This window comes from Alligator mississippiensis, chromosome 1 (genome assembly GCF_030867095.1).
Source record: "Alligator mississippiensis isolate rAllMis1 chromosome 1, rAllMis1, whole genome shotgun sequence".
Classification (NCBI taxonomy): Eukaryota; Metazoa; Chordata; order Crocodylia; family Alligatoridae; genus Alligator; species Alligator mississippiensis.
In genome coordinates this window covers 170,239,516-170,266,700 of record NC_081824.1, presented here as the reverse complement: position 1 = coordinate 170,266,700, position 27,185 = coordinate 170,239,516, and the positions used below count along the sequence as shown (strand labels likewise).

Below are 27,185 nucleotides of genomic sequence, written 5' to 3'. Positions count from 1 at the left end.
TGGCTGGGATCTCTGATTCCACAAGTTACGAAAAGTCTGGCCTTCTTACCAGCAAATGGGATACCTCCAAGGAAGATGGGATGAGTTACTTAAGGAAGCAGCACTAGTGATGCATCAATACACCTTCAGCTTAGTCTTAAGACTAAGTCACACAAAGTGATGAGGAAGGGAACCTCCCCCCCACCTCCCACCAACACCCCTTTTGTATTAACAGGTCTGCAGCACCTTGAGCAGAGTGGAAGAGGATTGTACTTAGACTCCCTAGTACCACTTAGATGCCTAATAGGAGGAATAGGATCTGCCCCGGTGTGTGGGTGCATCTATATGAGACATTTACTGCAAAGTAGACTAATTAGCTCCACAGTAAATGTCTTACTTCTACACATGTGGCCCTTTTAGGCTGGTGTAAACTAATAAACTCCCCAGCACATTAAGGCTGGTGGAGCAGCCCAAGGCTGGCAGGCTGACCCCCAGGTCCCCTGCCAGCTGGGTCTGCTGTGACCTAGCTCAACAGGCTGTGGTCCTAGGCATATATTCAAATGGTGTGCCCAGGAGCAATAAACTCCAATGCAATAAGCACCAGAGTTTATTGCTCCACCCTAATTGTATGTGTAGATGCTCCCCGGTAGTAGGCAGTGCTTACTACAGTGATGGGTGCTGTTGAAGTAGCTAAGTACATAGACAGTTGTGCTGCTGGGGAAGTTGATCTTTCAGACAAAGTGGCCACCCACCAGCACTCTCATGCTAGGCAGAAGACAGGGTAGATTTGCATGTGCTCTGGGGGAGGGAGTGCTGTAATTAGAGCATCTCTGAAAGCCGCTCTAATTAAAGTGCCCACAGTATCTTGTGTATTCACAAGATCCCCTGCTTCAAAATGGCGGTGGGGGCGCTTGAACTAAAGCTTGTGGAATGTTGAACGAGCTTTAGATAAAGCGTCCCCACTGCCATTTTGCATCATGGTTACACTGAATACACGAGACACGGAGGCTGCTAGAGCACACTAATTAGCATGCTCCAGCAGACTCGATTAATTGAGTCAGCTCTGATGCACTGTAATTACTGTAATTACAGTGCATTGAAGCATCCTCCCAGCACATGTACAGGCACCCTTGTAGACTAAAATGAGAGATATATAGCAAGGGCTTTTGTAAGCAGAGAAGTAAGCTCTGTGCTTATGAAAGCTCACATTATACATCTCTGGTTTAGTTAGCCTATAAAGTGCAAATCTACCCTGCCTTCTGCCTGACTTCTGACTAACATGGATAACTACTGCTTTCATCCTGCTATCCTCCTAGCTCCAGCTCAGACTCCAGTGCATGGGTAAACACATTCTGATGACCCATGTATTCCTCCCTTCCTGTTGCTCAGTGTTGCTGAATGCTGTTAGATAACTGTCACTCTCCCACCCCGGAGGTAGCTGCATTTTAGTAGTGGGTGAAGGGATCTTAATACATAATGCGCTGTTTATAAAGCATCTTGAGTTGTTTCCAGGAGAACAACACTACGTCATATAGGATTACGTCACCAAGCTGATCTAGGGGAGGTTTATTTCTCCTAATGAGTGTGATTCACATCCCCCTAGGCTCTTGAAAATGAGTTGCGTGCAGAGCTGAGCGAACAATTTGTAATGAACAATTTATTCAATTTATTTAACCCTTGTTTTTCTCTTCACAAATCATCAGCAGACTCTTGTGCCTACTGGTTTGTTTGTTGTTTGGAATTTATTTGGAGACTGTTTTGTGCAAACATATATCAGCATCTAGGTTTCTTGCTGTTGGCCAAGAGTATTCAGCACTGTAGCATACCTCGGTATGCTCTGCTGGTATCTACTTGTTTGAACAACTCCCACAAAAAAAAACCGACAAGGAGCAGAATTTTAAATACCTGACAAGATAACTACAAATGTGTACATTGTTATTCACACTCTATAGATTGAACACAGAGGTTCTGACCTAGCACCCGCTGAAGTCGATATGCATTTTTTCCATGGACTTCAACAAGCTTTGGAGCAGAGCCATAGACTCATAGATTTCTAAGGCCTGAAGGGACCAATAGATCATCTGGTCTGACCTCTTGTATATCACAGGGCAAAGAATTTGTTTCAGCTACTCATGTTTGAGCTCAACAAATAGTACATATCTATTCCCTGATTAGATGAGCTTAATTCTATTCATTGTTATTTATTTACCCAAACCACTAACAGCATGCCAGGCACTTTACCAACATTGGACAAAACTGTCCTCCATCCCAAAGAACTTGCAGTCTAAAGAATAAACCATGCATGGAAGGCAAGTAAGATGATTCACTCGCTGCTGGCTTCATGCCATAAGCATCCCATGAATAAAATGCCTTCAGTCCCCACCTACGCACACTCTTTACTGTTCAAGTCCAACTGCACTGACCCTGCCCTCTCCTGTTTTCCTGTCCATCGCTGAATGTGTCTCTTTCAAAATCAGATTCCCAGTGTATGTGCTTGTGCTCTTTCTCTCTCACATTCACACACACACTGAGCATTTGCCACCTTCAGTAGTCTCCCGTATTTATTCACAATTCTCAGTCAGTTCTTCTACCACTGTTTGTTTGCCAGAAAACCAGCAAGAGACAAATCTTCAGTGGGTGCAAGCTGACATTTTACAAACCCCCCTGGTTAGCTACAGACACTATTTGCTGCTGCCCACCCAGCTGCCAGGAAAGCTTTCCCTGTGAGAAGCAATTGATCCCAGTCACCCCTATCTCCTCGGAAGAGAGGTAGCTCTTTCTCCAAGCGCAGAACTAGCTTAAGGTTTACAAAAGCTTTGCTAAGGGTTGAGTAGCTGTAAAGAGTAAGTGCAACCTGGTTAGCCCATGGGGCACGAGCTGTAGCATCAAGTATTTACAGAAATGTCTGAATTCAAAACTTGACAGGCCCTTCAGAGAAAATGGGACCTCTGGCCTTAACTGCCACACTCCTCTTCAGTGTTTCTAAGCCCTCTTCATAGTCTCTCAGTAGAGCATTAACTGCTTCCTCAGTGCTCAGTGATCTAGGTATGTCAATGATAATTGCATCTGCTTGGAGGTTAGTCATTCAGGATACAGCTCAGTGACACACTAATCTGTGCACGTCAGGGCAGAATACTGCCTTTTACTGGGTGAGGCACACACACCGTTATCCTGCCTCTTCAAGTGCCATCTTCTAAGAGGCCCTGAGAGCCATGGCTCTCCTAAAATATCCTGTCCTCAATACCTGACCTTACTGATGAAAGTCATTTGCCACTTCAGCTTCAGTAATGTCTGACAAAAGGTCTTGGAAATCACCACTGAGATGCTGCAGTGCCCACCTTTCTTAAGCCTGTAGAAACAGGTTGGGAGTCCCACTGGAACAGCCAGTCTCTTGGAGAAACTGCATCTAGTTACAAGCAGACACATGGTGAGAATGGTCTGCTTTGAAAACCGGAAAAAGTTTTCAACTCTGTGCAGAAAACCATAAGGCCATGGCACTCTCCTCCCCATCCTTCAAGGCTCTCTTCTGATCGTCTAATATGGGCAGGGATGAAGCTGGGGATCAACAACTGGGATTCAAGCATCATCTTCAGTTCCACTGGAAAAAGAAGGAAGTGCCCCCTCTCACTCCTCCTTCTCCCCGCTGTGGTCTTGCTGCCAGCACACTGCACTGAAACATTGCAGCTGCCACAAACCTGTGGCCTCTTCAGCTGGGAGCACAGACTCTGGTGGACAGGGAGCCCAAGCAATGTGCACATTGTGCATCTGCTGATTTCCTGCCTGAGTCACTTACAGTACAGGGAACTACTTACCTGTAAGTAAGGTGGATCTGTGCAAAAGAAGTGTGTGTGTCAGGAGCTCCATACAAATTGGTGACACACAGGGTGGATCTAGGGGAAGGGGAGGGAGATGGAGAAGCCTGACAGGCATACATATGAATGGGCAAAACCTTCCTAATAAAATATAAGGCAGTTTTACCCCGGCCTCAGATGTAGGCTCAGTTCTGTCTCTGCCTAGTCTTTGGGGCTCCAGCAGGTGTTTTACTCTCTGACTCTGTGACTGAAGGCTCAGCTGAGACAATCCAGGAAGCGAAGCATCCAAGCTTTTCATTTCCACAGGCGCTGTGCTCTTTTGAACCTCACTGTATCTCTGTGAAGCAGACTTCTGTTTTGTGTGAGGCAGAGCGAGCTGAGTGCAGCGCTCTCACACTGGGAGCCGAGCACATGAAGTGAGCGAAGGACCTGGCTGTCTCCAGTGGCAGAGATGAAAGGGATAGTTATCAAAGCAAAGAAAGAGGCTGGGGAGGCAAGAGGGCTCTGGGTTGATCTATGCCACAGCAAATTCTCTTGGAGGCATCCAAACATGTCATGGAATAGACAAAGAATGAGCAAGTGATGGGCAAGCCACATTAGGGTCAGAGCATACTTGGGCTCATCATCCCAGCATCTTGAGTCTGTTAGGCTCCTGAGGAAAACTCCCTCGGCACCATCTGCTTCTTGACACATTTCTAGTACTTCCCGTTTCCTGTTATGCCAGACCCAGCATCTCCTCCTAGGTGCAGTATCCGGCACCTCTGGGACCAGCCAGCACAAAGATGCAACATGTATGAAAAATGAAGGTGAGAGAGAAAGGATAAGCCTTTCAAAACTTTCCATGCAGTTTGGCTCTAGGGCAGACCACTAGGCTTCTGGCACACTAGGACAAGGTTCTAGGATGCTGTCTGGTTTTAGGACAAGTGGAAGGTGGGAAAGGCACCTCTGATTTCACCCACCTCTAATGCAAACCTAAGATAAAAACCTAGGACCTCCTTCTGTCCTAGGTTTTTACATAAGGAATGCTGTTAACACCAAAACCTCCTTTCTGACAGGTGGTCCACTTCCTTCCCTCCTGCCAACATTCACTGTATGTGCCCCTGCAAAGTCTGGTTTGGAATGATTTCTGGTTTGTCCCCAACACTCACTTCTATCCTGTGGCAGTAGTTGGGAACACAAGCTGGGTGCTGCTCACTTTCTCCTATCACCCATTTAAATGAGAAGAGAGAACATTCTTGTCCTCATAATAGATTCCTTTGGAGAGCTTCAACTCACATCTGGGATTCATCTACCCCTAAGTCTTCTAATCTTGTGGTTAGGGATCACCTGCATTATTGTGGATTGTGCATTATCACCTGGTAGATGCCATCACAGGCACTAGAAGCAGGGTGAGGTTTCTCCTCAAGCCGGGTTATGTTGGAATGTGTGGCTGTGGTATAAGTTGACTCTGAAAGGAGAAACAGCAAGATCTGGGAGTAGTGTCTGGGTGTGGGTGTCAGCTCTGTATGACTCTAACCTGCCATAGAGAGGCTATGGATGAGTCTTTCACTGGACTGTTACCATTGTACCAGGGTGCAGCCCAGTGTGCATATCTGGAAATCTGCTGATTGAAATAAAGGCAGCTGTGTTATTTCTGAGGAGATGGTCCATGGGAGTGTCTAAGTAACACAGGCTCAGTGGGTTTTGTTTGCATCGCATGCTGGCCCTATAGTGTTTTCCCCATTCTCTCCCTTGGCATGTTGAAAGCAGACTTTTTTCATTCTGCATCGCAATCAGACTTCTGCATTCAGACACTTTGCAACTCTGAATGTATAAGTAAGTCACAGAGGGAGTCTTTTCCTTTAAAACATGGTCAATTTGATTGATCTATCCTGCCTACCTGTCACTGTCATATCTAGGCAGCAACTATAGGAAGTCAGGGAATTAATACTTTTACCTGGGCAGGGGCCATTACTCCTGCATGCTTCACTCTCATCTAGATTGTATTGCCATAAGTTGGTTGGAGAATGATTCCAAAAGGCAGGAATAATCTTTGTCCATTTTATGGCCATTTTATAAGGGTTAAATCAATGACTATGTCACATCCTTGACAGGCAGGAAGGTTGACTATGTCACATCCTTCCTGCCTGGAAGTTAGGCATAGGCTTCCAAGGGGGCTTTAAACAGAGTAAGACACAAGTTCCTCCTGATTGCGGAAGTTGGAGCTCCATGGTCTAGATCTGTCTGCCTGAATATTTAGCTTGGTAACTGTCACCCGCAGTGTCCACATAGATTTTAGGGCAGGGGGTGCAGTGAGGGGGTGGTAGTTCCTGAAGCAGTATGAGAGAGGCAAGACATTCCGTGGGTGATATTTTTTATTGAACCAACTATATAGTTGGAAGGGATATGGACAAGCTTTTTTTAGGACTGTACATCACTGCCACAACATAAAAGCACAAGAGACACTGTGGCAATTGGGCTCTTTATACATGGATGGATGGATGTTATAAAATATCATATATAATGTTTATTGTATCAGGCCGGGTTTAAGGAATGGGATCTTAGCCATGTCTAAATTACCATAATATTGAGGATACAAGGCAGCTGTGGCCTTCTCCAGGTAGAAATAATTTCTCTTGGCATGCTTAGAATACCAGCAATGCACTCTGGAGACCCTAGGCTGGGCCTCTGCCCCCCTCCTTCCCCTGCATTCAGCTGGGCAAACAACATCATGTGAATGGGACCAGTAACACATAGGGCATGGCAAGGTCAGCCAGCATTACAGCCTGCCAAAGCAAGCACCTGGCAACAGAGAGAAGCCCACTCCAGAGAGCAGGGTAAAGTCTTTTCAGATCACCATGACATTGAAATCAGAGGTTAAGTCTGAGCAGGCCTTCTGAGTGACCTGCAGGCCCTGGCTTTCTTCCTTTTATCTTTAGACGAAGACTTCATATCTAATCAACCAGATCTTGTGAAGGATCCAGACACTGAGAGTGCAAGTGCATACACTGCCTCACTTAACACCAGCTGAGAGGCATAGCTGCAAGACAGGCTGTCCCCCACCTCTTTCACTGAAGAGAGTAATGCATGGGGGACACAGGTGTGTAAAGACTCACTCGCTCCAAGATGCTATTTATTTTCCATGCTACTGACTATACATAAACAAGTGCCCAGCTGAGAGTTGCAGGCACCATCCTCCCCTCTTGCCCTCCTTCTGCCTCTGGAGGCAGGGGGTCCCTAGCAGAGACTGACATACTAATAAGCCAAACGACAGTACTGAGTGCAGCCAAGCATGAGGCCCATCTGGTGACAGACAGAGAGAATCTGCTTACAGACTGATCTAGTTCATGTTATAGCCAAGCTGGTTTGATCTACATAAATGGGCATAATGACTTTGATGTGACCTTGAAGTGGACGTAGGGTTGGAGAGGGGAGCAGCAGGGAGACATTGTATAGTGGATCAACTTGTAGAAGCACCATGTATGAGCAAACCTGGCATCAGAGACCCCCTCCCTGGTCTGCCCCAATCTGTTTTGATTATCCCCTGCCCATGAAAAAGTTGAGGCAGAGGGAAACAAAAAACTGAATGAACCAAGGATGTACAATGAATCAACAGCAGATCTGGAATTAGAACCCAAGAATCTTGGCTCCTCTGTGTTTTAAGCACTAACTAATGCTGCCTCCCTTTCTTGTTTTGACTGCATGTTGGATGGGGCCTTTCCCTTTGAACATAACAGAAAATATTTTTAGTTGAAAATTACACAATGGAGGGTTTTTTTTCCTTAAAAAAGAACCTTGAACCCAGTCCTGTTGTTCACACACACAAAAGACTGTTGCTGGCATCAAAGTCCGTAGGTGTTTTGCAGGAAAGAGAATTGCAATGTTTTGCCCTTGTACTTAGTGTCAATGACAGATGTCTCGTGTCATTTAGGCTTCTGTATTCAACTATATTCAGCTCCTTCCCCTAATTATGGTTCATATGAAATGAGCCAGATTCACAGAGCGTAGCTTCATTAAAAATCTACCGAAGTTAGCTTGCACTCGGAATGGACTTGGTATGAATTAAGCTATATCATCACCTCCTCTATATAGACACACGCAGACAGACACCCACACACACCCCACCCTACCTTATTCTCTCACCGTGTATCCAAGCATATGCACCTCCATTTCCTATTTGCTCATTTTGGCCCTGGGAGGATGTGAACTATCACAAGATTGTAGACCTGATCACTGCTAGGCTTTTCCCATTCCTCCTGACCAATTCTCTTATGAAATTTTTAATCCATGGCAAGCACCAGAAACATTTTCTACACTAGCAGAGCTGGCCTTATGGAAAATAGCACTTCTCCCCTTCCCCCCCTGCCACCAGCATGGGAGTCTCTTAGCCCCTGTGTGGGACACCTGCCCCTGCCCCTTGATGCAGGTCCTGGACTCATGTAAGTATTCCCCTCCTTGTCCTGGAGGTGCACATGGTAGTGAGGTGCATTTCCCCAGCAGCCATGCCTGCTGGGCTCCCCAGTGGAGGGGAGCTTCTGGGGATGCCTGGGGAGTTAGGTGGTGCAACAGGACAGGCACCTACCGAGCACCAGCCACACCACAACACTGTGGCAGCTCCTTGGTGGTCTGAGTCTGGCTCTGCATCCCCACAGGTCTGGCCCTTCCCCCCAAGCTGGGATATACCCAGACAGACAGGAAGACCTTGCACCCTGCTGCCCATGCCTCCCAGATTGTGCGTGTGTGTGCACGGTGCCCCCCAGACCATGGTGCCCTGGGCAGTCACCCACATCACCCACCCCTAAGGCTGTCTCTGCACTAGGACATAAGCAATTCATTTTCACACAGCGTTTTGGGCTGGAGGGAATGCTGCAGCTTAAACACACTGTGTTGCCTTTCTTTCCTGCAGAAAATAACCCCTTCAAAAGTCGCAGCAACAGCAAAGAAGGGAAGTTTGATCCTCCTGCTCCAAAAAAACCCAGCACTGAACTAAAGGGGAATCATTCCTAGCTGTTGCCAGTATAGACCCATGACACACACAGTGGAGTAGTTTTGATTGCATTGCCTCGAGCACTGATTCTCACCCAAGATGTCTGCCTTGAGATCCTTCCAAGGGTGATTCAGGGTGCCACGTAATGTTAGTACTGTTAGGTGTGCGAACGTGGTTCACAAGACAAACCCAGAGATTTCAAATAGGAATCCGTAGTCTTAACACCATTCTGACACGTCATGATCTTTTTGAGTTCTTTGCAATGTTATTTTTCTGTAGTTAAAAATGAGTGAAAACTAGGAGCTGGTGTTTTCTGAGAGGGGTCTCGAGTCTATCAAGGGGTTTCTTGTGTCTAAAAAGATTGAGAACTACTGCCCTAGAGGAAAGTTATGTTTCTTATACTCTCTACTTATACCCTCTACTCATCGCTCAGGGTTGACTCATGAATGCCTGCAAAGTGCTTTGAAATCCTGCATAGCATCAAGGCTGATAAAGAAAGAGAGGCTTGGGAGTGGCAGCAGCATGGTGATAGCATTTTCCAAACAGATGGACCTGTGGCCTCTGAGAGTTTGGGTGTGAATCCATCCATTAAGGAGACATTGAGACAGAGACTAAAGTAGATAGGTTCAGGAGATAGTCAAGAGCCCATAATTGTGTTTATTACACATATGTTGCTGTACAAAGCATCATTAGAGACAATGGAAGAGTAAATACATTTTATCGTGGCACAGAGACAAATTACATTCCTATAAATTACAGCTCACTGCAGCTTGATATTATTTCTCTTCCTCCATCACCAATAAGATCATTTCCCCCACTCTCTGTCTCTTGGCGCTCAGAGCAGTAACTTTCCACCACAGCACCATAATTGAGAACACAAGCCTGCTGCTGATTGCTTTTCATTATCATTCATTTAAATGAGAAAGAGAGAGGCCTGTATTTGTTCTCAGGATTATGAACAGTAATAGATTCCTTTTGAGGGTTTTAGCTAGCTCCTGGGATTTGTCTGCACTGAGCTCTGGGCTTGTGCTTTATGATCAGCTGTGCTACAATAAACCATGAGGAGAATGCAGTCAGGACCCTAGATAAAGAGGGAAGAGCTGTTTCTCTCTGGTTTCTCTTTTTGAATGTATGGAATTTAGATTCTAGGTTAGATATCTGGCTTTCAGATTCGTATCCCCCATGATTGGTTTTAGGTTGGATCCAAATCTAGATTCTGGCTTTCAGTCTCTAGTTGCTGCCCAGATCTCCTATGAACAGCTAATCTCAGGAGATTTCTATCTTTTGTATTTGGGATATTGTGGAAATGCTGGTTGCAAATTTCAGCACTGTTGGATTGGAAAGCAAACCCCAGCCTGCCCCTAATCCAGATCCATACTATGAACCAAACAGCTCCTGACTTTGCAGTTCATCCCATAAAGCTAGAGAGAGAGAGGATTATTCATACTAGAAATCTTTGTCTCCACTCACTGGCTAGCCTTCCTTTGCTAGTTACTCTGCCTCCCATCTCTAGCTATCTAGCTGTCTGTCTATCTATCTCGGAGATAGCTAGATAGACAGACAGATGATATGACCTTTCACTCTCTTGATTTCTCTTTATGTCAGTCTATTCCCCACTCCAAAACATATTCACTTTGCATTGAACCGTGCTCTGGAAAGCTGATAGGTTAAGTAACCTGCCATCTGCCCTAGTATCCAGGCCATCCTTGGGTCCCAGGACCGTCCCCATTCTTCAGCTGATGAATCCGACTAGTATCATTTTTTCCTAACCGTTGTTGCAATTCTGATAGACTGAAGTTTCCACTCTGTGGCAACTGAAATAAGACTTTTCATGCTGCAAGCAGGTAACATTTAGAGCCATCCCCTTGGGTTACTGTATCTGGCATCCCAGCTGGTGCTCTTTTGTGTATGCACCACTCTTCTGAAATGCCAGCTCTAAGCTTAAAAGAGCCAGCAGAAGGCACAACTCACTTGCACAATAATTGATTCCTCATCACTTGTTACAGGCCTTTGTTTCCTTCTCAGATTAGGAAAGATGAGCTGCTAAAGATAACAAGGAAAATACCAAGTACACCCCATTTAGAGATGCTACCAACAAGATTGTTGGTGGCCAGGGATTTCCTGGCCACTCTGGGTTCTGACCTGTTGCAGAGATTTAGCGACAGATGCCTGGCCTTCCCTTATCTGTGCATCACTAGCAGGTGTTCTGAGGAAAGGCCAAATCCAAATCAGATGGGGAGAAGGTTGAGGAATGGAAAGAAGAAACAAAAATCTGTCAGTGAGGATCTGGATTTCTAAATGGGTAGCTGTGCAAGGCTGCCATGTGAAACTGAGCTTGGGAACAGATTGCAGGCAACCATCCTACACTGCCCTCCCTAGGAAATAGACTGATTGGGCCTCTCCCATTTCCATTAATGTATGGATTGGAGGGCATGTCTCAGTTAGATTCTTCTCCAACATGGAGGCATTGGAAGAGCCATAAATTCTCCTGCTCCCTCTGTTTTCAATCCACAGGTTTCAAAGCACTTACAAAGTGTTACTTAAGCCTCAGAACACCCCCATAAAGTGAATTAGTGTCATTATCTTTATTTCACAGATAGAGAAACTGATGGACAAAGGGGTGGTGACTTCTATGGCGGGTCAGTAGCAAAGCGAGAATGGGACAGGCATCCCGAGCCTGTCTTTTCTCTTAGCCACTAAGCTGAGGACTAGACATAATGCTGCAAGTGGAGCTATTAGTTAAGTTATTTAAATAATTAGACAAGCAGAATCTGTTATAAGAGGGGAACTTTTTGGCTTCTTACAAACATAATGCTTTTGGCTTGTTCTGAACCAATATGAAGTATGTATCAAGGCACTGCAAGCTGTGTGTGGGGAGGAGAATTGTTGAGAGGGGGACAGGAGGTTACAGGTCCTGTCACACAGAGGTGCCCCATCATCAGCTTGCAGTGCTGCGAGCATTGATCATGAGCCCTCAGCAGAGTGGTCCAAAACAGTTTGGCCTCCAGGGAAGTATCCCCAAAGGAAAAGGCTGTGCTGCACAAACTCCAAGATCAGCATTCAGGGCCAGACCAATCAGTATGCTCAAAAGACCTTTGGCTTTTGGACAGTGATATGTGACACAAGGCACAGGGCCAATCTGTGGTACATACACAGATGCACAAAAACCTCTTGGAGTAGGAGGTTGTGAGCAATAGGCCGTGAAATGTAAGGGCAGGGCTTCTCTTCAAGTGGTTTGAAGTCTAGTTGGGGAAGAGAATTACTTCAATGCCTGCAATCCCAGCTGAGGGCTCAATGTATGTTTGTATGTTGACACGAGAATCCTGTCACTTCTAATATGCCAGGATGGGTGAAGATCCTACTGTCACTCCAGTGATGTTGTACTACCCTTCCTATCTTCCCAGCTAAGAATTCCTAGTCTGTAATGATGGCATGATAGGTGCACTGATCTCTGTAGCCCAGAACCAACAGTATTAGGGGTCAGGGCCTAGGGTGGAGGAACCTGCAACACAATGAAGCATTTCAGTTAGACTAGGCCTGGAAAAGATCATTTAGGAAACAAATCAGCAAACTAAGCAAGAAAATGAACCGGGGGTATAAGCAATCTTTAATTTATGTGATGCCGTGAGCTTGAATTCAGTCTTGTTATAAACTGCTGAAACCATGTTGACATCAAAGGACTTTCACTCTTTCTACCATACCTGAACACGGCCCTCTAAATCGAGCATCCATAGTGAGCAGAAGGTGTTAGTAAAAGGACTAACAAAAGGGAGGGAGTTTCTCTGATTCTTTCCAGGGGGTGCATTGTGATTTGGTGACTAGAGAAGGTAGGGCTAAAAGCTTAAGGCATGGGTTCTCTGTGCAGCTCTTAACAATGGTTCATGGTGTAATTTTAGGCAAGTCACTTAGTCTCTCTATGCCTCAGTTTCCTCACAGGTGGAAGGTGACATGCTCCAACTTGGAGAGGTATCAGGGGGCTTCACTGATGTTTGCCAAGTGTCCTGTGAGCCACACCTAGAAAGAGCTAATGATTAGATGTTTTGTTGGGCAAAAAGCAAAGCAGAGGCTGTTGACAGCCTGACAGGGCAGTCTGGGCATCTTGAGGACAGGCTTGGATTTAGGCCAGGAGTTCATAGCTAGTGCTTAGTTGGCACTAGTTTACAGTCCAGATGCTTTTCTGAGTCCTTTTCTGTCTTGCTTTCCCTTTTTCACCTAGAAACCCAAAGTTCATTTGCCGAATGATTTGCCCCAACACTTGCTGATCGGCCAGGCTCTTGTATGGCAGATCCTACCTGCCGTCGCCAAGTGAGGTTAGAATAGAGGGTGTCTGTTTTAATGCTTGCTCACTGGCAGCTTCATGCTAATTCTTCCCTCTCTCTCAACCTCTCACCTTCTCAGCTCCAGCAGCTGTAATTAGCTGCTCTGAACACACTCTTGTTGACATTGATCTATGGGGTTATTTAGTCCCTGCTTGGACCATCAATTCACCCAACAGCCTCAATGAGATTCAGGCTTCATTCTTCTTCAATTAGACATTGCTTCACAGGAAGTTTCTGAGGGCAGTGAGGAAGCCTGTGGCTCAAAGCTGTCTTTGCTCGAGGTTCCCATAGCGACTTCCCTCATTCCAGGCTCTGTGTTTCCATGGAGGAGAGCTCAGGCTCACTTATCTCTGTCTTCTCAAGGTCACGCCATGCCAGCTGACCTCTCCTGAGAGTGATATGCTGTCATCTCAGCTCAAAGTATCAATCCATGGTACAAAATGGACACCTCCAGGAAAGGCAACTTGTCATGGCCTGCACTTCCAGTTCAGATGGGATTCTTCCCTTCTTGGTGAAATTCTGATCATATACGTGGGAGAGGGGATATTGGACCATCCAGTTCTCCCCACCCTCTCATCAGATCAGACTTAATCCCAAAGCCAATTCTGAATAACCCTGGAGATGGAGCTTCCACTCCTTTCTTCGAGAGGCCTCATGTCTCACTGGGTTGGGATTTTATTTTTTATATTCAACCTGCTTGGTTTAATCCCTTAAATCCTACATCCAGGCTCTTTGAACCATAACAAGCAATTACCCTCTCTCTCCTTAATGCTGATGCCTTTGAATATTCCTAAGCAATAACCACCTCTTCTCTTATTTGTCTCTTTGCCAAGTTACATATATTTCAGTCTTTTAACCTTACCTTGTAAGTCAGCCACTCAGAATTCAAACATTTCTTCATCTTTATTATGTACTGCTGAGCACCCTCCAATTTAGCCATATCTCTCACGCTGAAGCACCAGATGGGGTCCTTCCAGAGCCACCTCCCCTCTTCCTGATATGATGCCTCTGAGATGAAGGTGCCAAAAATAAAACACTCCTAGGTGACCAGGGCTATATAGAGAGGAAGTATTTTCTCCCTGCCCTCTGACCCTGATGCCTCTAGAATTGAAGTGTCCTTGCTAGAATGCAGTCATCCTAGCTACAGCATGACCACAGACATACAAAAAGAGGTTATCATCACCTCTCTGCTCTTGTGTGTGTGAAGACTGAAATTCATGGCTGTTTTTAGCTTCAGAAGAGTGAGAGTTACTTCAGCCCACTATTTCAGTGCCGAGACTAGAGATGCTATGACTAGAGCTGTTCAAATAATTGATTTTTTTGGTTTGCTGACTACACTGAAAAATGAGGGAGAAAATTCATTTCAGTTTGACCCGATGTGACATTTTTTTTGCATTTTTGTCTGAAACAAAAACTCAGAGGAAAATCTTTCAGGTTGACCACAACAATTTATTTGACATAAAACAAGACCCTTTTTTTTTTTCATTTGGGGGCTTTGAACCATTTTTAAAATTTAAAAATAAGTTTTGGAAGGAATTGTTTGGAAAATGTCAAATAAAATTATTTACTTTTCTGAAATTGTTTCAAGGTTTAAAAAAATTTTTTTGGCTGAAACCATTTGAATTTGATGCATATTCACACATAATTTGGGTTGCTCTAAATATGTAGGTTGGGGTGAAAAAATAGTTTTGCATGGGAAGTTATGGCAAACCGTAGCTGTGACTATCTTGGAGACCAATAGACCTGCCCCCCTGCAGGTTCTCATCCCATCTGTCTAACATAAGGTCCCTCATATCCCAATTTTACAAGAACTGTTTGGGACACTGCAAGCTGATGGAGACTGACCTGTGACTCCAGTGTCTGGTTTCTTTCTGGCAGGCTCCTTGAATCTTTTAGTTCGCGTAAAGAACAAACGGGCCATTGACACCCAAGTATGGTCACTCAGTGGGAACAGAGGAAACAAGTGGCAGCAAGTACATGTCCCCATCAATCCTCCAGGACCCTTTCAGGTAAGCAAGCACCAAAGACACTGAGCCTAACTGCACACTGTGGCCATCTACCCTGTTGTACAGCCACTGGATATGTAAGGTAGAGGGATAGCACATAGCCATTGAGGAAGGGATTCTGTTACAAGGTCACAGGTGAGAAGTATGTGGGAAGTGTGAAACACCAACCTGTTTCCTCCCTAAAACCATCAAACTCCGTCATTCAACAGCATTGATTCGTTACTGTCGTTTTGCTGATGAGCCCTAGAAACCAGTCTGCAATTGTAGGCTTATTTTTGTGTGTCCAAGCTCATTACCAGTTACTGTATTGCTTTTGCGAGCAAAGGGCTCCAAAATGCATGCAAATAACCATGGTACCATGTATTTTGGAGCACATACTTGGGTTTATTGTTGGAGGATTGTTCGTGAGTGGTGAGCTAGCCACTTGGGGGTTTTATTATGTAGTTACTTCTGACCACAGGCAGAGCTGACCTGAGCAGGGTGCGGGGCCCAGGGCAAATCAACCAATGCAGAGTCCCACCCCTGCTCTGCTCTGCAGGGCCCCCCAGAGCACGGGGCCTGGGGCGGTCACCCCAATTCACACCGCCCCAGGATGGCCCTGACCACAGGGACACCCAGCAATTTGGTATGGTAGGAAATTGTTATTTTTAATTCTAAGCCCTGCACACTAGTTTCTTGTTGTAATTGTGCTGGTAAGGTCTGGATGTGAGCACTTTGGCTAGTTGTTGTGTGCTTGCAAAATGCCTAGTACACTTTTGGGTGCTATAAAATAATAAACAAGGACTTAGTTACTCGTGTGAGTACTGTTCAGTGGCAGCTGATTTGTTATTCCAGAATTCTTAATGAAAGCTGAGTTATAGCCATGAATTTGTTATCCTGCAGTTGCTGGTGAGTACTATACAGTGCTTCTTGGATTGGTGTCATAGGCTGGTAGGCTCAGGGGCTGGACACACTGGTTTGTTCCTGTACAGCTGCTTCTGCACTATTCACATACATATAGCGATGAGTAGCATTGAAGCATGTAGATACAGTTGTTTTTAGGATGCCCCTGGATGTTATTTTTGTAGGATATCTACACTGGCAGGGCCAGGACGTATTGCTTTGTTATTTTAGAGTGACCCCTGAAAGCTACATCAGACAGTTGGACACAAGTTTGTCCCTATATACATTTGCTACTGTCAGTGAAGGTGAGCATTAGTTACTGTGGGGGAGCATGCAGGGATGGGCATATGTTCACCATTACTGGGGAAGGGAAAGCTGGCAGGGACATGGGTGTGCGTCTAGGGTGGAGGACAAGGGAGAACATTGCGAGGGGGGAGGAGGGGAGCATTGATGACGTTTTACTGTCACAGGGAGCCCACAGAGGTGGGGGTGGAGTGGGTTTGCTGTCACAAGCAGGGGATGCTACTCAAACCCTTGTCTTTGTCCTCTAAATTTTACCCATCCACCAGAGTCTAAGCATCTGCCACAGTGCTGAGAGGGGAGCACAGACTGTGGCTCTCTCCTGGGACTGCTGCCGCCAGCGGTCAGTGTGTAGGGCCAGAGGCTGGCCTTTACCCCCTGCTCCTTAGCAAAGAGGAGTGAGAGCCAGGGCCAGTTGTTCCCTCAGCCCCGAGAGCAGGTAGTGATTGAGCTTCTGCCCCTGGGCTTGCAGGCAGAATTTGGTAACCATGGGAACTGCAGAGGGATTCAGGTTGATGAAGCTGTAACTGTCAGGTTCGGAGAAGGAAGGAGCTAGTCTCTGAATGCATCCTGATGCGAGAGGGTGCAGGGAGGAGGGGGGAGAGACCTCAGGCCTCCGCACATGGGGCTGGAGATATTCTAGCAGTGGAGAGGGGAATTGTCTGCCTCCTGCCAGTGCAGGGTAGAGGGTTGTCTGGTGCAACTCTGTCCCCTTGGCCCCCATGTTTGGGGGGAGAGACACTGTCCTGTGGAGAAGCATTGATGTGAATGGCAGTCTAGGTTGGTGGAGGTGCGTCAAGGCAACAGGCACGAGGAAGCCCACAGGGGAGCAGCTAGCGGGGTTGGGGGAAGTCAAGGACAGCCAGGCAGCTGGGGGAGAAGAAACAGGAGATTGAGGGCTAGGTTCCCCTTCAGGGAGGCAGCCAGTGGCTGTGGAGAATAGGAACTGCTCAGGGGACTTGCCAGGGGCTTACAGCATTGTAGAAGCCTATAGTAGGGTTGGCTAAGGGTTGCAGGGGAGAAGGATCCCCCTTCCCAGGGGCGGCAAGTGTGTTGGCTCTTCGTATCTATAGACAGGGCACCTTGTGTCCTACCCATTCCCTCCTGCCAATCTGGCTTGGGAGCATTCGGCACCCTCGAGCTCTCTCACTGCTTAGTGTCTCTACCCACAGATCATCTTCGAAGGTGTCCGTGGCACAAACTACGAGGGAGATATTGCCATTGATGATGTCACTCTGAAAAAAGGGGACTGTCCAAGGAAGCCAATTGGCCCGAATAAGGGTGAGTGTGTGAGCAGGCTTGAGGGTGTGTACACATGTGCATCAGGGGAGGGGCTGCCAAAGGAAGAGTGTGTGTGTGTGCCGTGGCATCTGATGGGTTGGTATGACTGCGTCAATGAGCGGAGGAGGGGTGCATGTTGTGCAGGGTTGTAACCAGGTTGCGTGATTGTTCTCTGCTCCTCATGGGGTGTGTATCTGTGACAGGTTTGTATGGATGCATTTCTTGGAGGGTTATACGTGGTATGCACTTCTGCAATGGAAGAGGTGGGGGTGGGATTTTTTTCAGCAGTGTTAGATGTTTTCTGCATGTCTGCAGGGGTATGATGAGTTGGAGGGTATACAGAGTTGTTGGTCGGGTTTGTAGTGAGTATCATCGGGTGTTCTCAGTGTTGTCATTGCTGTTAGCTGCAAGGCCAACAGTGAGCTTTCTGGGGAAGGACTTGGCTTATTCCTAAGTGCTTGAGAGTACATTTATAAAAGAAAATCTTTTCCACAGAAAAGGAGAATGACTACCTGCTGTGTAGGCAACAGCAGGGGCATTGCAAAGATCTCATTGACATTATTGTTGTGTTGCTCTGAACCTCAAACCCCTAACCTTGCAGTGAGCAACCACAGGTTAACATGACCCTAAATTAGGGGTTGGCAACCTATGGCCTGTGGACCAGATCTGGCCTGTGGAACCTTGAATCCAGTCTATGGGCTTGAGATTTCGGCAGCATACAGCAGGGGGAAGCTGCCTTCTGCTGGCATTCTCCCCTGCCATCGAGGGGATGAATTTCTGCTATGGGCGCTCACTCTATGCCTCCATGGGGAGAAGCGCCAGCTGCAGGCACCCTCCCATGCTAGTGGGGAGGCAAGCAGTGGCAGCAGCTGGTCCTAGCACCCACCTTCCCACTTGCCTCTGACCCAGGGTGGGTCACTCTAGCCCACAACCAGAAAGAGCTAGAGAGAAGACTGCGAGGATAATTACAGAGGATGGATATGGGCTTTTCTCTGTGGTTGTAGTGGACAGGACTAGGAGCAATGGCCTCAAGCTTCAGTAGAGGAAATTTAGGTTGGACGTTAGGGGAAACTTTCTAACTATGAGGGTGGTCAAGCTCTGGAACCTATACACATTGTGAAATCTCCATCCCTGCAAATTCTCAGATGTAGATTAGACAGACACTTGTCTGGAACAGTTTAGTTGGGGATGATCCCACCTTGAGCATGAGGCTGGACTAGATGACCTTGTGAGGTCCCTTCCAATGCTAATTTCCTATGATCCTATGATCCCAAGGTTGCCTACTCCATCCTTGAGAATCAGGATCCATTATCACACTTCCTTCGCTCCTTTTCATGTCCTTATAACAAGGTCTTTAGCAGAATTTGCAGATTCATTGGAATCTGACATGGGTGTGCCATGAGCCCTTTTGCTATGGTCTTCCATTATCACCAGCCATTCAGTGGCTCCCTGCCAGCCATTGTTCTCTACACTAATATGCTGAGGTTTCAGCCAGGGTGTTGGGCAGTAGCAAGATTTTTACAGTGCTGCAAATATCAGTGAAACCAACTAATCCTAGTCATTTGGGCTTGGGAAGGGACAAGTCTTCTCTGACCCTTTAATAGCCTCTATGGGCACATCCAGACAAGTGCAGCCATATGGTATGTGGTGCCACAAACACACCTGCAGCGCCACATACCGCACAGTCTGGTGTTCTGTGCACTGCAAGGGGCACTGCCCAAGTGTGCACTGCTCCTGTTTCTTTTTCTGCAGGTTATTTTGACCCCAGATATCCCCGGGGAACCAAATATCCATGCTTGTCTGGATGCACCCTATCTCTAAATCATTATTTCTTCAGGAGCAGGGTTCTGTTTCTCAAGTCCTCTGGTAAAGGACAGGCAGGTGCTCCCATCCCCTTGCCTAGTCCATCAGAACTGAGGGCATCAACCAAGCTGAGAATCCTTGAGCTCTGAGATTGAATTTAGCTAGCTGTGTTGGGTCCCTTTTTAGTCTACCACCTGTTCCCTGAAGTGTCTACCTGTAAGGGTCCCAAGCAATGATGTTCCTACTTCTTCCTTGAGGAGATGACTCCCCAGCTTAAAGCATTTTACTATCAGGAAATACAACAGTCAGCCTACTATTTCTTTGGCTTTATTTTATCCCATTCCCCTTCTTTATACAGATCCCATGCTGAATCATTTCTCATTCCTTATCATTTACACCCTTCATACATGGATCTCAAGGTGAAACTCATCCTTCAGCTGTTGCCTTGGCCAGAAAGACAGATTTAGTTCTTTCAGCATCATGAGTCAGTCCCTCTAGCCCCACCACGTTTGTAGCTGCTCTTTTCTGAGCCTTTTTCCCTTTTGCCCATATCTTTCTGTTGCTAGAGGCCTAAAAAAGGAAAGCTTCCCTCCCTGCTCTGGGATGGGCAACCCAGTAACATCCATCCAGGTCATTTGAATGCCTTGGTTCCTCTGGAGAAGACTGGTAATTTCTGTTTCTCTTCTGTCTTTAAGCAGAAACACCAGTATGTACATGCCTTGTCCTGACTGTAGCCTTGGCTAGCTTCTCAGGGGAATACAAAAGGGGGCAAGACAGCAGGTATCCTGTGCATCTAGGGCTGATTGGGAATTTTTCAAGCAAGCATTTTTTTCATGGATAATTACTGAGAGCTTTTTATGGGAAAGGGTTTGTTCCATCACATTTCTCAAATCAAAACATTTGAGAGAAAATAATTTCCAAATTGTCAAAATAAACCATCTGGATATCTGTTTGTTAATGAAACATTTGAGTGTGTGGTTCAAAGCAAGTTTTCAAGGCAAATTTCAAGCTCATTAGAATTAAAAAAAAAGAGAAAGCGAGAAATTTTCAACCTCAACAGGAAATATTTACAAGTGATTAAAACAAAATGTTCTAATTGCCTGGGTTTGAGTTTTCCCATCTTTTTAGTTCATAACAGAATTCAAGATATTCTGACTTTCTTGCTCCTGTTTTGGATGACAAGACATTTTTGAAATAATGGCAAAAAATTCCTTGGATTTCCCACAAGCTCTACAGATGCCCTTGTTGTTTCCTGTGGTACTGGCTGGCACTGACTGACTTATTTTATGGGGTCTGTCTTAACTAATCTCCCTTTCTCTCTCTCTCTCTTTGATTCATAGCGGTTGCCCTTCCAGGGAATGGTGTCCCAACCCTGCACAGGTCTTCTCTCTGTGGGCCATTGACTTTCTTTCTTTATGTGCTGCTCAGATGATGGCAAGCAAGCGTCCGGGTCTTCTGACCGAGACATTCCTGCTCCTTTCCTACTCAGCCACCTCTGCTCCTCTTCCTCCCCCTCCTCACTGGCACACCAAAGTGTCCAAACGTTACCAAAGACTGACAAGCATGACCACGCCAGGGAATCCAGCGCAGAACCTGGAGGATTCCTCGAGAAAGTCATAGTGTCTAAACAAAAAAGTAAAAACAGAAACAAAAAAAATACGAGAGAGAGAGGAAGGAAGGAAAGAACAAAACCATAAAAGAAGGAATGAAAGAAAAATGGGAATGAAAAAAAAAGAATGAACGACGAAGGAAAACTCCCATGTTTCCTTGGGAATGTTGAACAGGACTTCCTCAGGGAAGTGGGAACTTGTTTTAAACAAAACAAATATATTAAAGCACAAATTTCTACCAGAACTGTTACCTTCTTTACTGCAGAGCCCACAGCTTAGGAGACAATATACCACAGTGCTCTCCCCATATGGCTCTCCATGTTCCAACGTGAATCTGCTGGCTCTGGCTGCAGTGCCCCCTGCAGTAACACCCTACCTGCTCTGTTCAGGGCAGCTCCTGTCCCGCGTGCCAGTGGTCATAGAATGGCCCCCTAGGCTGCATGTGCTTCAGTGTCTCCATTTGCATCTTCCAGACTCTCATGTATTTAATTGTCCTTGTGTGATTTGCTTTAGCCCACACTGCTCTCCTTCTCCCATCCCCTGTGCCCCCCTGTGCCCTCCTCCAGCCCAAGGAAGAAAACAGAGAAACAGACCCATCAAGTGGATTATGCCGAACAGTGGAAGGTCATGGGTGGATCCTGCTGCTGCATCAACCACTCAACGGCCCCAACTGCTAAACTCTCTTTCAGCCTCTCTATTGCTTTCTGCAGCTGGGTGGACAAACTTTGATAACAGAAAGGCCTCCCATTGGGGTGGAGTGGGGGCAGTGACATGCTGTCTTGACCCTGATCAGCTTGCAAGCATTGGAAAGGGAGTTGCAGCAGCCTGAGGGTCAGGATTTCTCCTCAGCTGGCTGTTGTTGTTAGTTATTTATTTCTGTCTATTCCTTTGTTGCACTTCCCCACCACTCCGAGTCTTTCATTTCAGGCTGCAGGGAGAACCCTGGATTTGCCTTCCTTGCCACACGCCTCAGGTCCTGTGCAATCTGAACAGTTCTGAAACCGCAGTTGCTGCCTTCAGCTCCAAGGTCCTGCAGTGCGTTATCCACAGGATAGGTGAAATGTAGCAGCTGTATTACTGCTCAAGGGTAAGACAGCTGCATCCTGTCACCAGGAAGGATCTTGGAGCAGGTGGTGTCACATCACTAGAGCAACGGTCAGAGGAGCTGAGGGGTAGAGTACTCAGTAAAGCTCTGCCGGCTTGATCCCAAAGTGGGGATTAGTCTGGTTTGTTATTTTTTCTATGGAAAAGAACAATGCAGACAGGAAGGGGGCTGGGATTTCGTCTCCATGGAGTTTGTGCTACCACCAGGAAGGAATACAGCTGAGGTCTCAAGAAAGCCTCACAGAGGTGAAGCCTCTCTGCTGTAGTTAGGTCCATCCTGCACATTACTGTAGCTCTGGGAATAATGTGGTACATTGGCACTCGCTGGAACAGCATCACACACAAGAAAGGTCCCCCCTGCACCAACCAAGTAAAGAGCCAGGTAGCCTTGTAGGTGGAAGTGGCTCAGGGCATAGCTTACACAGCCCTCCCTGAAAATCGTAGTGTTAGGTATAGGGGCTCTCACTAGGGGTGTATCACTACATGCTGAAGTGATTCAGTTAGGTAGGACTCTTCCCTGTGAAGGACACCTCGTCCGAAGTCTACTCCAAGGACATAGCAGAGACCCACTGACCTGTCTCAGGTACAGTCCCCACTAAAAATAGTCCCCCCCTATCTGTCATCTGTGATGGTTTCTACATTTTCCCAGATGGTAGCATTTATCTAAATTCATCTGGATGTATTATCTTCCAGAGCCCTCTGTATTGCTTGGCTTCCTTAAAATGTCTGATGCCTCATTTTCTCCTCAGACATAGGAGGCCTATGTTTAGTGCTCACCACTACTGCCCAAAAGACTCAGCCTTGAGTCTTGGATTCAATTTCTCACTCCCTGGCTTCCCTGGAGGCAGTGTCTGCAGTCAGTCTGCGGTGACCCTTCCTGGCCAGTATAGGATAGGATGCCAATGGATGCTAATACAAAGGAATCCCATAGAGCCTTCTTCAGCCAAAGAAAGGGTGCTAGAAGATTGGGCTCTGAAGGAAGAGAGGATCCTTCATAGAGGAGATCTCAAGAGATAGAGAAGCCAGATGTTTCCAGCACTCTGCCTATCAGTGCTTTTCTTCCTCTCCTGAGTCTATGTCTTTGTCTCACAGAATCCCTGGCAGAGGCTGTAAAACCATCATCATTGGCCAGGCGTTGCAGTGGGATGTTTGGATGGTGACCTCTCCTTGCTGCCAGCAGACAGCAGGGCAGCAACAAACCAGTGCCCTGCCTTTCATTCAGTTCTGTGCTCTGCAGGAAGCAGCTTCTTTCCTCCTTGTTCACTGACAGCCAGGAGCCTTCACACCCTTACCCAGGAGATTTCACTCAGACCTAGGAGGAGATCTAGTGCTTTCCAAGGGGACCTAGCCAGTAATCTGGGTCCCTGTCCTGTTGCTCCTTTCAGTAAGTCATTGGGGTAGAGGGGGAGCATTTTCCTTTCCCAAAGAGTTAGCTCCAGGAACTCGTAGTTCATAGCCTTGGTGGAGAGGAAGGGGCAGGGCATGGATTTTCACCTTTTGAATGCCATGGGAGTTTGGGGTATGGCGTTGTAAATAAACATATGCTGGTGCCTGGTGGGACAGGAAATAGGATCCAGGCCTGGTAGAACAGGGGATAGAAGAGGGATAAGTCTTGCGTGAGTTGCATCCTTAGGGCAGCTGCCAGTGAAGGGAGGCTATGATTCTAATAGCGATAGCTGCAGCAACTTCTTGTGCTACCACCTAGGGGCCAGCACACACAGGAAGGTACGAGTGCCACTGAGCCAACCACACTCAGAGTCCATGGTACTGGAGCCAAGGACCAGAGTGAGCGGATTCTCCCACAGATCCATGGCTTTCTTCTGCCCGTGGGTTCAGATTGTATGAAACATAGTCACCACTCATATAAATCTCAGGGATCCCCTCAGTATGCATCCTACCCTGGCTTCCTTTTCTTTCATCTGTGGTTTGAAAGCAGCATTGTGTTTTAGGAAGCTTCATTAACCCAAGTGCCTCAGCTTGTTGGGAGTATTAAGAATGAAGGAAAAAAGTTTGCCTCACTGTCAGAAGTGCTGCGAGAAAATGTAGAATAGAGAAAGAATCCAGGCTGGTAAGGCAGATGCCTCGCTTCTACAGGATGGAGGCTGCAGACGCATTAGGGACGCATATTTGTGTCCTTTTGAGGCCAAATTGTCTTTGTCTAGACTAGAACCTCACAGGCTAAACAAGGCTATGTTGTGTTAATATGTGGATGGGAGGCCACTACAGATCTACAGGCAGTAGTATGTCTGGTTTAGGAGTCACTACTAGACCCAGCCTCATGCTGGAGGGCACTGTGCTGCTAGTGGTAATATCTTTCAGCTGAGATGGAAACCAGGGTCCTTGCCCCTTTGTCATTAATGATCCCATAGCACCTTGCACAGTGTCTTGACCAAATTAAAATCCATACATTTAATTGCAGTCTGTCTCCTTAAATTTGTGCTGCAGTTCCAACTGGGTACATTATTTGTTTTTTCCTGGCTTTTAGTGTTGCTGTGAGACTCTTCATTATCTGCTTTGTTCCACTCCAGAAATGGCTGCATCTCAGTGATGGGTGAGATTATTTCTGTATATAGTCTGTAAGACCCTATAGGCGAAAGGTACTATATAAATTTAAAAGGCTGTTTTGCTTTACAGGGAAACCTTTGTTAGGCAACTACAGAGATGCAGAAGAGAAATGCTGTGTGTGTGTGTGTATGTGTGTGAGAGAGAGAGAGAGAGAGAGAGAGCCAGCGTACATTCAGCTCTTTTTCTTCAGTATATAATACAGAAAATGTGTGTGTGCAAGATGGGTATATGCTATAGGTAATAGGGCTAGTGAGTGCTCCTGTGCAAAATATTTCAAAATATTGTTAATGTGAAAAGCTCTTTGCATTTGCTCATTGCATCCTGGAAAAAAATATTTTGCTTTGATTATTTCATTCTGCATTAGAGGAACAGACCTAATCCTAGCTCCTTAATGGTACTTGAATCCAAGACTTTCAGAGGTTAAAAAATGGGTATTTATCATTTGCATGGAGAAACTCTGCTAGTTGCTAGCAGTAGTAGGTTCTTTTGTTGTTATATGAATCAATCGCTAGAGGACAACACAACTAGCATGTTACATTTTGTGTCAGGTCACCTGTGAAGTACTTTGGAAAGTCTAAGTGAAACTTTCCAGCCACTTAAGAGTAAAAAAGGCCTTTTTTCTGTATATATAAAAAATTATTCTGACCTTTAAGTGCCCATATTTAAAAATAATGACTGGATTTTAAAACTTTATGATTGGCAGGTGTGCAAATCTACCTCGGTATAATCTCACAGCACACTGCCTAAATTGCAGCCCTGCAAAAATATTACCTACATTCTCACCTGGGGAAACAGTTTTATTTGGGGGGGCAAATGGGGAGGCAGTAAAATAAAGTGTGTGGGTGTTTTTTATTTTTCATTGACCTAGTCTGGTAAACTCCGTGACAATTTCGTACAGCCAATTTATGGATGTGTGTGTGGAGGGGGGATATGTAATCATGCTACAAATGACATTTACTCCCCAGCTGGTGTTCAAAGTGGCCAGAACATAACTTCATAGTATATAGCATCTCTTGGGTGGACTTCTCTCAGAAATGACGCAAAGGATTTTCAGTACCAGTGAGAGAGCAGGCATTGTACTTCACCTCCCAAATGTCCAAGTCAGATCCACATACATCGGCTGGACCAGAAGATTTCTGTAGCTTTGGGCTGGGGTCCTGTGATTCTCAGTCTGGGGTGAGGAGGGTCATTGGAGATTATGGACTAACACTGTTCCAAGTAGCAGCTCCTCCTATAGTGAGTGACTCTGCATCCAGGCAGTGCCATTCTGCCCTAGACAAAGGGACATATTCTAGGACCCAGGGGATCAATGAGTATTGCCTCACGCCACTCAGAGAGACAAACATTTGCCTTAAAACAAGGAGCTCAGGATGCTGTTGTTTTGATCCCCTTTGTAAGCTGGAGCCTTACAGATGAGATGAACCCATCTTTCTCCCAGAAAGACTGCCAACACCCCCAAGTCCCTCTGTGGGCACTCTACTAGTGTACTGCAGTGCCAGGTAAGGGGCAGTGAAAGTGGCAGTGCTGGTCACTGCTGGCTATTCTGCTGGAAGCGGGGTTCTCTGCCAAGTGGTATTACAGCTCAAGGCAACTAGCACTACTCAAGTGTATTCCCAGAAGCCTGCTCCCTGCCTGTTCCATGGAAACTAAATCATAGCGTGGCATCAACTGGCCAAGAAAACCAACAGTCTCACGCCTACTTCACGTCCTTCCCTGGTGTCCACCTGTTCCACCAGGGATGCACCTCAGTTCCAATTGCCTTTCAACAAACTACACTAGTGGCCCTTTTTTTCCTGGTCACAAAGTGCATGCTGCCTTTCACAACCCAGATTTCCCAGTGCAAAGAATTAGGGTTGGAACTCTCTGGTGGGCAGCTCTAATCTTTATGTTTTTATCTTGGCCCTGTTGTTTTTCATTCAGCCTTGGATGATGCTTAATAAATCAGCAAGACATTTGCAGAAAAGCAAGTCTAAGAACATATTGGAAAATCCACTGTAACAGGACCCCGGTTACTCACCACAGGATTTACCAGGCCCCCATGGCTTCCAGCTGAAAGTTAAATAGCCCCAGCACGCTCAGCATCCCAAGATGATAGCAGAGGGACTCGTGTGCTCCTCATGTCTCCCTTTCAAGGGTGCTTCCAGTCACTGATTGTATCACCTTTTTTCCAGGCACCAGGATTATGGGGACTTTAAACAGCAGCTCAGTGCCTGGTATTGTTGCTTTAGCTGAAAGGCAGCTCTGTGTGGCTATAAGACGGCATAGAGCCCCTAGCATCCTATAGAGCATCTCTGAGCCACCTTCATTTTCAACACAGCTGTGCAGCCTGTAGAAAGCCTGGTCCTGTATCCAGAAGATTCAGCCTGAGGAGGAACATAGTATGGTGGGAGCTGACATCTCTGTGTGCTGTGCCTGCAGTGGAGAGCAGCTGTATTTCAGGTGTGGCCCCTAAGGGACCAACACTCAACCTGGGGAATGTCAGGTTGGGCACAATTTGAGCATAAGCCCTGTTTCAACCCTTCAGTCTCTTACATTCCCACAGCACCAGTAGTCCTCAG

General features: G+C 46.3%; 1 protein-coding gene across 1 annotated transcript in view; it reads left to right on the top strand.

Moving 5' to 3' along the window:
• Positions 1-27,185, top strand: part of MDGA1 (MAM domain containing glycosylphosphatidylinositol anchor 1) — a 316,576-nt gene that overhangs the window by 185,103 nt on the left and 104,288 nt on the right. The window contains exons 15-16 of the mRNA XM_019483036.2: positions 14,955-15,085; positions 17,437-17,545. Of these exons, the coding sequence (XP_019338581.1) occupies positions 14,955-15,085; positions 17,437-17,545 (240 nt within the window). The remainder of the gene's footprint in view (positions 1-14,954; positions 15,086-17,436; positions 17,546-27,185) is intronic.